This window comes from Microcaecilia unicolor, chromosome 4 (genome assembly GCF_901765095.1).
Source record: "Microcaecilia unicolor chromosome 4, aMicUni1.1, whole genome shotgun sequence".
Classification (NCBI taxonomy): Eukaryota; Metazoa; Chordata; class Amphibia; order Gymnophiona; family Siphonopidae; genus Microcaecilia; species Microcaecilia unicolor.
In genome coordinates this window covers 190009405-190023830 of record NC_044034.1, presented here as the reverse complement: position 1 = coordinate 190023830, position 14426 = coordinate 190009405, and the positions used below count along the sequence as shown (strand labels likewise).

Here is a 14426-nt window from a genome sequence, read left to right as displayed (position 1 = left end):
CACTACCTACTCAGTTCAGGGCAGATCAAACTAAACAGATCAAAATGTCTGGAAATTATAATACAGATAGATGATATAGATTACTATACAATGATTCTCTCAATACAGAAGTCGTATGCAATTCAATTAATCGGAATCTGAAGACATAAGATCAGTTCTGTGAAAAAATAGTCCAGGTTTTTTTTCTAAAATTCAAATAGTGTCAGCAGAATCTCCAATAATAGAGGTAAAGAATTCCAAATTGTAGCCATTTGATAGTGTAATGATAGGGAAAAATGTTTAACTGATTTTAACTTGGTTATATCTAGGAAATTGTAAAAGGAACTGATTCTGGGTGCTATATTTAGAAGAAGCAGTCTTGAAACAATACTACTAGGTCTGTTATATAAGAAGGAGGCAGTTGATATTGTGTATCTGGATTTTCTAAAGGCATTTGACAAAGTACCTCATAAAAATTAGAAAGTAGTTAGATAAGAGGTAATATCCTATTGTGGATTAAAAACTGGTTAAAGGACAGAGTATAGAGAGTAGGGTTAAATTGTACTGCTGCTTTTTAACATATTTAAAAATAATCTAGAGACGGGAATAACAAATGAGGTAATTAAATTTGCTGATGACACAAAGTTATTCAAAATTGATAAATCGCTAGAGGATTGTAGGCATCCAAATGGCAGATGACATTTATGTTAATGTTATATTCACCTCAATAACCTATTTTAGGTTCAGAGTGGATTACAATTTGAAATTACAACTGGGAGCTCACAATATAATAGTTGGATTAATATAAAGAAAAACATAGCATCAACAATTAATTATAAAGCACATATTTTCTAAATAAATTTGTCTTTTAAAAGTTTGTGAAAGGATATGTAATGTAACTGAGATTTCACTAGAGTTGGCAAAGAATTCCATATTTGAGAGGCTTGATATGAGAATACAGCTGTAAAATATTTCTTGAAACTTGAGCCCCTATAAAAAGAGAATGATAAATTTTAAATTGTTTTTGAGTTCCACACCTGGAAGTCAGTATATTCAACATGGGATACATATAGCTAGGGGCCACTCTTTGTTGTATCTTATGGACAAAGCAGCAAAGCTTAAAAAGGACTCTTGCTTCCACTGGCAACCAGTGGAGTTTTTCATAAAATGGAGATACTGTATCAAATTTACCTAAACCACATGCAAAGTGATGCATGTGGGAAAGAGGAACCCAAACTATAGCTACATAATGCAAGGTTCAACATTAGGAGCAGGTGGGGGAAGAGAGGTTGGTGGTTGGGAGGCGAGGATAGTGGAGGGCAGACTTATACGGTCTGTGCCAGAGCCGGTGATGGGAGGCGGGACTGGTGGTTGGGAGGCGGGAAATACTGCTAGGCAGACTTGTACGGTCTGTGCCCTGAAAAAGGCAGGTACAAATCAAGGTAAGGTATACACATATGAGTTTATCTTGTTGGGCAGACTAGATGGACCATGTAGGTCTTTTTCTGCCATCATCTACTATGTTACTACGTGGACATAGGGGAGCCGGTTGATATCGGGTATCTGGATTTTCAAAAGGCATTTGACAACATACCTCATGAAAGGCTACAGAGGAAATTGGAGGGTCATGGGATAGGAAGAAATGTCCTATTGTGTATTAAAAACTAGTTGAAGGATAGGAAACAGAGAGTGGGGTTAAATGGGCAGTATTCACAATGGAGAAGGGTAGTTAGTGGGGTTCCTCAGGGGTCTGTGCTAGGACCGCTGCTTTTTAATATATTTATAAATGATTTAGCGATGGGAGTAACCAGCGAGGTAATTAAATTTGCTGATGACACAAAGTTATTCAAAGTCGTTAACTTGCGAAAGGATTGTGAAAAATTACAGAAGGACCTTACGAGACTGGGCAGCTAAATGGCAGATGACGTTTAATGTGAGCAAGTGCAAGGTGATGCATGTGGGAAAGAGGAACCTGAATTATAGCTATGTCATGCAAGGTTCCACATTAGGAGTTACGGACTAAGAAAGGGATCTGGGTGTCGTCGTCGATAATACACTGAAACCTTCTGCTCAGTGTGCTGCTGCAGCTAGGAAAGCGAATAGAATGTTGGGTATTATTAGGAAAGGTATGGAAAACAGGTGTGAGGATGTTATAATGCCGTTGTATCGCTCCATGGTGCAACCGCACCTTGAGTATTGTGTTCAATTCTGGTCACCGCATATCAAGAAAGATATAGTAGAATTGGAAAAGGTGCAGCGAAGGGCAACTAAAATGATAGCGGGGATGGGACGACTTCCCTATGAAGAAAGACTAAGGAGGCTAGGGCTTTTCAGCTTGGAGAAGAGACGGCTGAGGGGAGACATGATAGAGGTATATAAAATAATGAATGGAGTGGAACAGGTGGATGTGAAGCGTCTGTTCACGCTTTCCAAAAAAACTAGGACTAGGGGGCATGCGATGAAACTACAGTGTAGTAAATTTAAAACAAATCGGAGAAAAGTTTTCTTCACCCAACACATAATTAAACTCTGGAATTCGTTGCCGGAGAACGTGGTGAAGGCGGTTAGCTTAGCAGAGTTTAAAAAGGGGTTAGACGGTTTCCTAAAGAACAAGTCCATAAACCACTACTAAATGGACTTGGGAAAAATCCACAATTCCAGGAATAACATGTATAAAATGTTTGAACGTTTGGAAAGCTCGCCAGGTGCCCTTGGCCTGGATTGGCCGCTGTTGTGGACAGGATGCTGGGCTCAATGGACCCTTGGTCTTTTCCCAGTGTGGCATTACTTATGTACTTATAATATTCTCTAAAAATTAGCACATGTAGTATTTTACTAAAAATTAGTGCACATTATCTGAGGCAGAGCCCATAAGGATAAAATGAGTCATTGGCAGATACCGTGTGCTAATCTTAGTAAAAGACCCCCATAGGTAGTTATAATTTAAGAGAAATATTTATATATTAAAATAAGTCTTACAAATACTAAAGTTAAAGGACGTATACACATTTTCTTACCTGGAAACTTAAGTATAAATGTCTGTGCGATAGGCTTTGTAGATATAGTTGAATGACAAACTTCTATTCTAAATTCAGTACAGTGATCATCTCTAGTGGGTTTAATTGTCACACTGGAAGTCATATAGAAAGCACGATGCTCAAACCTTTCCACATTGCAAACGTGCTCTTTATCTATCCTGGTATGGCCTCTGTACCATTCCACTTGGATCTGTCTCGGGAAATACTTTTCAACTGCACATGACAAGGTCAGATCCCTTCCAACTTCAGGTTCCGAAGAGCTGCACCAAATAGTGCCAACCTCTGGCGCTATTGCTGTTGTGAGAAATTCAAAACATTAAATGTTAGTTTTGTACAGTGAACAGTCATTTATTTCCTGGTATTAAATAGTACCATGGCCAAAAAAGCAATTCCTTTCAAAGAGTCCTTTTTACTAAAGTGCTAGTGATTCCTGTGCGGCAATGCAGAAGAAGCTTATTCAAAGTGAATGGGCTTTGTTAGCATTGCCGCACCAAGAATTACTAGTGCGGTTTAGTAAAAGGGGCTCTTAATACGATTATTGCATGAAAACAGGCTTCTGCATGCAGTAAAATCCCAACTTAAAATGCATTAACTGCTAATTTTTTTACACTTTAGTAAAAGGGCCCTTGGTTTTTAAATTTGCTTTAGTGTTGGATCTTGCATTTTAATGTTTCTGTCTCAGCTTTTACAAAGATGCGGATAAGGGCCACTTTCAGGCTCATTTTCGAAAGAGAAGGACACCCATCTTTCGACACAAATCAGAAGATGGGCGTCCTTCTCACAGGGTCGTCCAAATTGGTATAATCGAAAGCCGATTTTGGATGTCCCCAATTGCTTTCCGTCACAGGAATGACCAAAGTTCATGGGGGGCGTGTTGGAGGCGTAGTGAAGGTGGGACTTGGGCGTGCCTAGCACATGGACGTCCTCGACCCATAATGGAAAAAAAGGGCATGTCTGACGAGCAATTGGATGACTTTACCTGGTCCTGTTTTTCTTACGACCAAGGCACAAAAAGGTGCCCAAACTGACCAGATGACCACTGGAGAGAATCGGGAATGACCTCCCCTTACTCCTCCAGTGGTCACTAAACCCCTCCCACCCTCAAAAAACATCTTTAAAAATATGTCCTGCCAGCCTCAAATGTCATACTACTACTACTTCGCATTTCTATAGCGCTGCCAGGGTTACGCAGCGCTGTACAAGTTTAAACATGGGGAAGGACAGTCCCTGCTCAAGAGAGCTTATAATCTAGGTCCATGACAGCAGTATGCAGTTCCCTGTAGCAGTTTTAGTGGGTGCAGTGCATTTCAAGCAGGTGGACCCAGGCCCATCCCCCCCTACCTGTTACACTTGTGGTGGTAAATATGAGCCCTCCAAAACCCACCAGAAACCCACTGTACTCACATCTAGGTGCCCTCCTTCACCCGTAAGGGCTATGGTAGTGGTGTACAGTTTTTTTTTTTTTTTTGGGGGGGGGGGTTGGGGGGGGCTCAGCATACAAGGTAAGGGAGCTATGTTCCTGGGAGCATTTTATGAAGTCCACTGCCGTGCCCCCCTAGGGTGCCCGGCTGGTGTCCTGGCACGTCAGGGGGACCAGTGCACTACGAATGCTGGCTCCTCCCATGACCAAAGGGCTTGCATTTGGTCGTTTCTGAGATTGGCATCCTTAGTTTCCATTATTCCCGAAAATCAGAAATGGCCAAGTCTAGGGACAACCATCTCTAAGGACGACCTAAATGTCATGATTTGGGCGTCCCTGATTGTATTATTGAAACGAAAGATGGACGTCCATCTTGTTTCAATAATACAGGTTTCCCCGCCCCTCCATCGGGACATTTTGCAAGGACGTCCTCAGCAAAACTTGGGCATCCCTTTCGATTATGCCCCTCTTTGTCTATCCAGCCTGTCTGTACCCACTGTGCTATTATATTTTTTACGCAATCTTTGTTCTTCTGTCTCAATTTCTCTTACCCTGCCACTAAGGTTTCCTGTTTGTTAAAAATATGCCTGAATTCACCATTTTAACTCCTACCTTCTCTACTGGAAGTTTGTTCAAAGTGTTCACATCCCCTCAGTGAAAAAAAATATTTTCACATTATTCCTTTGAAGAATTCAATTTCACAGAATAACTCCCCTATCCTCATTCTATTAAAAATGCAACCTTCTAGAAGCAATGTTTCTATTATCTCTCTCTCTTTCCTTTTCTGTCTTCATGAAAGTATTTTTTTTAACACGGTCAGCCTTGGCTATGCACAATTTTAGCTGTCCTCCTCTGAATGATCCAACTTCTATCAATGTCCTTTAAAACAGTCTCCAGAAATGCAAAGAGTGCTCAAGGTGGAGTCTTATCAGAGATTGGTATGACGATAACATCAATTCCTTCTTTCTAAAAGCCAGACCTAAGTAAATGTTAGCTTTAACTGGCTACCTTTACCTCGGAAATACTGCAACTCCCCCCCCCCCCCCAGCATGTCTTATTCCTATTTGGAAATCATTGGTTGTTTCCCTCAAAAATACTATTAATTTTTCCTGTTAGCATACTTGCCAAACCCTTGACCATTCTTTCAACTGTTTAAAAACCTCTTTCATTTATTTTCCCTCCTCCCTCCCCCGGTATCTTCATTTTATGGAAGATTTTTTATATCAGCTCCAATAAGGTACTTTCTTTTCTAGTCCTTTCGCAATGTTATTTCTGAAGGCATTCAAAAGCACTAGGTTCTAGGAGAACTTTGATACCTCTGGTTTCCCATTAGTCAATTTACCTTCAGCAGAGTGAACCTCACTGACATAACTGTCTGACTCCTGGGTTGTTTGGGTTTTTCCCCCCTTTAAATAAACTCCTCACTCATTTCATAATTTTTCTTCCAGTTTTCAGACTGACTATCTCGCTCACAAACCTTCTACGTGGAACAGTGTGAAACACTTTACTAAATCCAGATAGGTCACATCTACTGCAAATCCCCCTACCCCCAAATGGTTATTTATTTTGCAAGATCTTTCTCTTGTAAAAGCAAGTTGTCTAAGGGCCTCAACGTACAGCATTGTTTGTCATTAGTGTTTCTGATATTAACCAAGTCTCCTTTTGTTCCCACACCTATGAAGCAGTAGCATATCTGCTCTGAACTTCTCTCATGTGAAATGGTAAAGCTGAAACAGCTGTTAACCTCCCCCCTCAGAATTTTGGGATGCATCCCACCAGGTCCCATAACCTTGTCTCCTTTCACATATGCTTTCAATACTACTGCCTCAGAAAACTGAAATGTGTTTATCTCCCAGACAGGGGCGTAGCCAGACAACAGATTTTGGGGGGGCCTAAGCAAGAAGTGGGTGGGCACCAAGTGTTCTCCTCCACTACGACCAGAAAAATATCTCAGCTAGCGGGAAAACGCTTCTTTCCACCTTGGCAGTCTGCAGCAGGCATGCACTGAAAACTGAGCATGTGCAGGTGCCGGTATCGTGGAGAGTAGCGTTTTCATTACCATCAGGGGCGAGTCTTCAGCTGGCGGAGCTTGGGATCCCCACCAGCTACCGCTAAATATGTGCTACTGTTGGGTGGGCCCTGGCCCACCCAGGCCCACCTGTGGCTACGCCACTGCTCCCAGACCCTTATCTCCTTCTTTACTAAACCTGTTGTCCCCATTAATTCTTATTATTCTTCTTTTCAATTATACAGCTAAGATACTGAACAAATTCATCAGTCTGAGCCTTTGTCAAGGTTTCTGCCCTTCTGGCCTCCCCTTCTTTTGTTAATGGATTCTAGAAAATATATCTAACAGAGGGTGGCCATGATTCATTTCATCACTAGTGGTGCCCTAGTTTTATTCTTTTATTTTCTTTCTCACTGGTTTTTGAAATATTACAGACTTTTACCATGGATTTGATTTGCCCAAACATAATGCTTAAATATTTTTGGGGCAGAGAGTAATTTTGCTGGATTCAAATAAAAATGATCATGCTACATTAAAAAAAAAGACTGTGCCATTAATACAACTGTGTACCATTAACAAAACATGTAAATGTAAATGCATAGGATAGGACAGGATGAGAAAAACAATTATTCACTCCCATGCTTCCTCCACAGTTAGAATTTATCCCAAACCTATTCACTGGTTTTATGAGGGTGATGCAAGACAAATTCAAAGCAATATAAGCTCTCATCTACACCCAACAGAGGTGTCTCTATTTCCCAGTTGGACACCACCAGTCCTCTCTTTCCAGCCCACTCATAACAGCACCAGCCTGGTAAGGGCCACGTATCATAAGTATTGCCATCCTGGGAAAGACCAAAGGTCCATCAAGCCCAGCATCCTGTTTCCAACAGTGGCCAATCCAGGTCACAAATAACATAGTAACATAGTAGATGACGGCAGAAAAAGACCTGCACGGTCCATCTAGTCTGCCCAACAAGATAAACTCATATGTGCTACTTCTTGTGTATACCTTACCTTGATTTGTATCTGCCATTTTCAGGACACAGACCGTAGAAGTCTTGCCCAGAACTAGACCCATTTTCAGGACACAGACCATAGAAGTCTTGCCCAGAACTAGCCCCACCACCCAAACACCAGCCCTGCCTCCCAATCTTGGCTAAGCTTCTGAGGATCCATTCCTTCTGCACAGGATTCCTTTATGTTTATCCCACGCATGCTTGAATTCTGCTACCGTTTTCATCTCTATCACCTCCCGCGGGAGGGCATTCCAAGTATCTATCACTCTCTCCGTGAAAAAATACTTCCTGACATTTTTCTTGAGTCTGCCCCCCTTCACTCTCATATCATGTCCTCTCGTTCTACTGCCCTCCCATCTCCGGAAAAGGTTCGTTTGCGGATTAATACCTTTCAAATATTTGAACGTCTGTATCATATCACCCCTGTTTCTCCTTTCCTCCAGGGTATACATGTTCAGGTCCGCAAGTCTCTCCTCATACGTCTTGTAACGCAAATCCCATACCATTCTCGTAGCTTTTCTTTGCACCGCTTCCATTTTTTTTACATCCTTAGCAAGGTACGGCCTCCAGAACTGAACACAATACTCCAGGTGGGGCCTCACCAACGACTTATACAGGGGCATCAACACCTCTTTTCTTCTGCTGGTCACACCTCTCTCTATACAGCCTAGCAACCTTCTGGCTACGGCCACCACCTTGTCACACTGTTTCGTCGCCTTCAGATCCTTCGATACTATCACCCCAAGATCCCTCTCCCCATCCGTAACTATCAGACTCTCCCCGCCTAACACATACTTCTCCCGTGGATTTCTACTCCCTAAGTGCATCACTTTGCATTTCTTCACATTGAATTTTAATTGCCAAACTTAGACCATTCTTCTAGTTTCCGCAGATCCTTTTTCATGTTTTCCACTCCCTCCCCGGTGTCCACTCCGTTACAGATCTTAGTATCGTCCGCAAAAAGGCAAACTTTACCTTCTAACCCTTTGGCAATGTCACTCACAAATATATTGAACAGAATCGGTCCCAGCACCGATCCCTGAGGCACTCCACTACTCACCTTCCCCTCCTCCGAGCGAATTCCATTCACCACCACCCTCTGGTTTCTGTCCGTCAACCAGTTCCTAATCCAGTTCACCACTTCAGGTCCTATCTTCAGCCTGTCCAGTTTATTCAAGAGCCTCCTGTGGGGAACCGTGTCAAAAGCTTTGCTGAAATCTAAGTAGATTACGTCCATAGCACGTCCTTGATTCAATTCTCCAGTCACCCAGTCAAAGAATTCAATGAGATTCGTTTGACACGATTTCCCTTTGGTAAAACCATATTGTTTCGGATCTTGCAACTTATTGGCTTCCAGGAAATTCACTGTCCTGTCCTTTAGCATCGCTTCCATTACTTTTCCAATAACCGAAGTGAGGCTTACCGGCCTGTAGTTTCCAGCTTCTTCCCTATCACCACTTTTGTGAAGAGGGACCACATCCGCCGTTCTCCTATCGCACGGAACCTCTCCCGTCTCCAAGGATTTATTAAACAAATCTTTAAGAGGACCAGCCAGAACCTCTCTGAGCTCCCTCAATATCCTGGGGTGGATCCCGTCCGGTCCCATGGCTTTGTCCACCTTTAGGTTTCCTAGTTGTTCATACACACTCTCTTCCGTGAACGGTGCTCAATCCACTCCACTCTCACATGTACTTTTGTCAGTCCATCTCGGTCCTTCTCCAGGATTTTCTTCTGTGAAAACAGAACAAAAGTATCTATTTAGTAAATTTGCCTTTTCTTCATCATTTTCTACATAGCGTTTCGCAGCATCTTTCAGTCTCACAATTCCCTTTTTAGTCTTTTTCCTTTCACTAATATACCTGAAGAAATTTTTGTCACCCCTCCTTACCTTTCTAGACATTTGTTCTTCCACATGCGCTTTCGCCAGACGTATCTCTATCTTGGCTTCCTTCAGTTTCATCCGGTATTCCTCTCTGTGTTCCTCTTTTTGAGTTTTTCTGTATTTCTGGAACGCCAACTCTTTAGCCTTTATTTTCTCAGCCACTTGCTTGGAGAACCATATCGGTTTCCTTTTTCTCTTGCTTTTATTTACTCTCCTTACATAGAGGTTTGTGGCCCTATTTATAGTTTCTTTCAGCCTGGACTACTGCCCTTCCACTTCTCGTATGTCCTCCCAGCCCATCAGCTCCTTCCTCAGGTATTCCCCCATTTTACTAAAGTCAGCACGCTTGAAATCCAGGACTTTCAGTTTTGAGTGGCCACCCTCCTCTTTAGCCGTCATATCAAACCAAACCGTTTGATGGTCACTGCTGCCCAGGTGGGCACCCACTCGGACATTTGATACACTATCCCCATTTGTGAGTACCAGATCTAGCGTCGCTCCCTCCCTTGTGGGTTCCGTCACCATTTGTCTGAGCAAAGCACTTTGAAAAGCATCCACGATCTCTCTACTTCTTTCCGATTCCGCAGATGGAACCTTCCAATCTACATCCGGCAAATTGAAATCTCCCAACAACAGCACCTCTCTTTTCTTCCCCAACTTTTGAATATCAGTGATCAGATCTTTATCTAGCTCCTCCAATTGTGTCGGGGGTCTGTCATGCGACCCCCTGAGGGTCTGTCAGGCGACCTTCAGGGGGAGGAATGCTGGCTTCGGCCTAACCCCTGGTAAGCCTTTCCTCAGCTGAGAGGTGCCCAGCTCTACCATCGGCTGCCTTTCAGGTGCTGTGGAGGACTTGCAGTTCATCTGCATATCCTTACAGCCTTCTCCGGGGTGACACCCAGGTCCACTCCGATCCACTCAGGGCTTCTGCTCTAGGTGCCGCGCACCGGCATTTTTCTCTTTATATCTAATCTTTTTCCCAGTTGCTAAAGTACCTCAATCATTTATGGCCCCTAGTCACATTCTCTTCCTAGCTCTGTCCCTTCCTAATCTTTTCCCTCACCCCCTACCTCTCTCCGCTACAGGAACTCACTGCCCATCCAATGACTTCATCACCTCACCTTCTCTCCTACCCTCTTCCTCCCTCTTGGCTTTTAATCTCCGTCTCTTTCTTCCCTCCATTTTGCCTTCCCCATTCCACCTAAATACCTCTCGCCTTCGACGCCTTCGTGGCCACACCTCTCCTACTCTCCTCCGCTCTCTTTTACTCCTTCTCTTACTCTCAGCCGGTGACATCAATCCCAATCCTGGCCCTCCTCACCAACTATTATCCCAACTCTACAGACCTCACCGTGACCTCTCTAACCTCATCTCTATTCCTCTACTCCCCTCCTCTTCTCTGCCCTTCTCTTGCACCCTATGGAATGGCCGCTCTATCTGTAACAAACTCCCCTATATCCAGGACCTCTTTATCTCGCGTCACCTCTATCTGCTCGCCATAACAGAAACCTGGCTGTGCCCTGATGACTCTGCTTCAGTAGCAGCTCTCTGCCATGGTGGTTATCTTTTTTCACATACTCCTCACCCTGCTGGTCGCGGGGGCGGTGTTGGACTACTTCTCTCTCCCTCCTCCAGATTTCAACCCCTTCTTCCACCTCAATCTCAATGTTTTTCCTCCTTTGAAGTCCACTCTATCTGCCTTTTCTCTCCTCTGCCTCTTCGAATAGCGGTCATTTATCGTCCCCCTGATAAGTCCCTTTCATCCTTTCTCAGTGACTTTGATGCCTGGCTTGCCTTCTTCCATGATCCTTCCTCCCCCTCTCTCATCCTTGGTGACTTTAATATTCCTGCTAATGATCCTTCCAACTCTTATATTTCCAAGTTAATCGCTTTAACATCCTCCTTTAATCTCCAACTATGCTCCACCTCTCCCACTCATCAAAATGGTCACTGTCTTGATCTCTTCTCCTCCAACTGTTCACCCTCTAGTTTCCTTGCCTCTGATCTTCCCCTCTCTGATCACCATCTTATAACTTTCACACTTAAATCTCCTTCCTCTCAGTCCTGTCCTATCTTATCTAATTTATCTAGGAATCTTCACGATATTGACCCTTCATCTCTATCCTCCCATGTTTCAAACCTCCTCTCTACTGTGGCACCATCCACGTCTGTCAACGAGGCTGTTTCTTCTTACAACAATACTCTATCCTCTGCCTTAGACACTCTTGCACATTTGATGACCCGCCTTATAAGGCGTACAAAACCCCAACCTTGGCTGACTTCTAATATCCGCTGCCTACGTTCCTGTACCTGCTCCGCTGAACGCCTCTGGCGGAAATCTCGGGCCCTTACTGATTTCTTACACTTTAAGTTCATGCTGACCTCCTTCCAATCTGCTCTTTTACGTGCCAAACAGGATTATTATATCCAACTGACCAACTCTCTTGGCTCTAACCCTCGACTTCTCTTCACCACATTGAACTCTCTCCTCAAGGTGCCCTCTCCCCCAACTCCCCCTTCATTATCTCCTCAGACCCTTGCTGAATTCTTTAACGACAAGGTTCAAAAGATAAACCTTGCATTCTCTACCTCGCCACCTCTCCCTCCACTAGTCCGTTCCCCTCTCTCTCCAGCCCCTCATTCCCTTTCCTCCTTTCCTGAAGTTACTATTGAGGAAACTACACTTCTCCTTTCTTCCTCAAATTGTACCACCTGTTCCTCTGATCCCATTCCCACCCATCTCTTAATGCCATCTCTCCTGCTCTTATTCCTTTTATCTGTCACATTCTCAACCTTTCACTTTCCACTGCGACTGTCCCTGCTGCCTTTAAACATGCTGTGGTCACACCTCTCCTTAAGAAGCCTTCACTCGACCCTACTTGTCCCTCTAATTACCGACCCATCTCCCTCCTTCCCTTTCTCTCCAAATTACTTGAGCGTGCTGTTCACCGCCACTGCCTTGATTTTCTCTCCTCACATGCTATTCTTGACCCACTACAATCTGGTTTTCGCCCTCGCCACTCAACCGAAACTGCGCTTACTAAAGTCTCCAATGACCTATTACTGGCTAAATCCAGAGGTCAATATTCCATCCTCATTCTTCTTGATCTTTCCGCTGCTTTTGACACTGTCGATCACAGCATACTCCTCGATACCCTGTCCTCACTTGGATTCCAGGGCTCTGTCCTTTCCTGGTTCTCTTCCTACCTCTCCCTCCGCACCTTTAGTGTTCACTCTGGTGGATCCTCTTCTACTTCTATCCCTCTGCCTGTCGGCATACCTCAGGGTTCTGTTCTTGGTCCCCTCCTCTTTTCTATCTACACTTCTTCCCTTGGTTCATTAATCTCATCCCATGGCTTTTCCTACCATCTCTATGCTGATGACTCCCAAATCTACCTTTCTACCCCTGATATCTCACCTTGCATCCAAACCAAAGTTTCAGCGTGCTTGTCTGACATTGCTGTCTGGATGTCTCAACATCACCTGAAATTAAATATGACCAAAACCGAGCTTCTCATGTTCCCCCCCAAACCCACCTCCCCGCTCCCCCATTTTCTATTTCTGTTGATGGCTCTCTCATTCTCCCTGTCTCCTCAGCTCGAAACCTTGGGGTCATCTTTGACTCTTCTCTCTCCTCTGCTCATATCCAGCAGATCGCCAAGACCTGTCGTTTCTTTCTTTACAACATCCGTAAAATCCGCCTCTTTCTTTCCGAGCACTCTACCAAAACCCTCATCCACACCCTTGTCACCTGTCGTTTAGACTACTGCAATCTGCTTCTTGCTGGCCTCCCACTTAGTCACCTCTCCCCTCTCCAAACGGTTCAAAACTCTGCTGCCCGTCTCGTCTTCCGCCAGGGTCGCTTTACTCTTACTACCCCTCTCCTCAAGTCGCTTCACTGGCTCCCTATCCGTTTTCGTATCCTGTTCAAACTTCTTCTACTAACCTATAAATGTACTCACTCTGCTGCTCCCCAGTATCTCTCCACACTCGTCCTTCCCTACATCCCTTCCCGTGCACTCCGCTCCATGGATAAATCCTTCTTATCTGTTCCTTTCTCCACTACTGCAACTCCAGACTTCGCGCCTTCTGTCTCGCTGCACCCTACGTCTGGAATAAACTTCCTGAGCCCCTACGTCTTGCCCCATCCTTGGCCACCTTTAAATCTAGACTGAAAGCCCACCTCTTTAACATTGCTTTTGACTCGTAACCACTTGTAACCACTCGCCTCCACCTACCCTCCTCTCCTCCTTCCTGTACATATTAATTGATTTGATTACTTTATTTTTTGTCTATTAGATTGTAAGCTCTTTGAGCAGGGACTATCTTTCTTCTACGTTTGTGCAGCGCTGCATACGCCTTGTAGCACTATAGAAATGCTAAATAGTAGTAGTAGTAGTACTGTAGACAACACCCACGTGGACAGAGGTTCTATCCTCTCTTTTTAAGGTGATCCATATTGCTTCTTCCTTTCCCCAGTTCCCTGTCATTTCAGTCACTGTGATATCATTTCTCACATACAGAGCTACTCCTCCACCTTTACGCCCCTCTCTATCCTTCCTAAAAAGATTATAGCCTGGTATGTTTGCATCCCATTCATGGGAACCATTGAGCCATGTCCTGGCAGGATCCCAAAAATGTACAAAACATTTTATACTGCTTATCCCAGAAACAGTGGGTTTTCCCCAAATCCATTTAATAATGGTCTATGGACTTTTCCTTTAAGAAGCCATTGAGTGAAGAAAACCTTTCTCCGACTCGTTTTAAATTTACTACATTGTAGCTTCATCGCATGCCCCCTAGTCCTAGTATTTTTGGAAAGCGTAAACAGACGCTTCACATCTACCTGTTGAACTCCACTCATTATTTTATAGACCTCTATCATATCTCCCCTCAGCCGCCTTTTCTCCAAGCTGAAGAGCCCTAGCCGCTTTAGACTTTCCTCATAGGGAAATCATCCCATTCCCTTTATCATTTTCGTCGCCCTTCTCTGCACCTTTTCTAATTCCACAATATCTTTTATGAGATGCGGCAACTAGAACTGAACACAATATTCAAGGTGCAGTCACACCATGGAGCG

General features: G+C 43.9%; 1 protein-coding gene across 6 annotated transcripts in view; it reads right to left on the bottom strand.

The window, feature by feature from the left end:
* LOC115468918 overlaps positions 1-14426 on the bottom strand; it is a 191050-nt gene that overhangs the window by 67831 nt on the left and 108793 nt on the right. For all 6 annotated transcript variants that reach the window (XM_030201069.1, XM_030201073.1, XM_030201068.1 and 3 more), the window contains one exon: positions 2997-3311. In XM_030201069.1, the coding sequence (XP_030056929.1) occupies positions 2997-3311 (315 nt within the window). The remainder of the gene's footprint in view (positions 1-2996; positions 3312-14426) is intronic.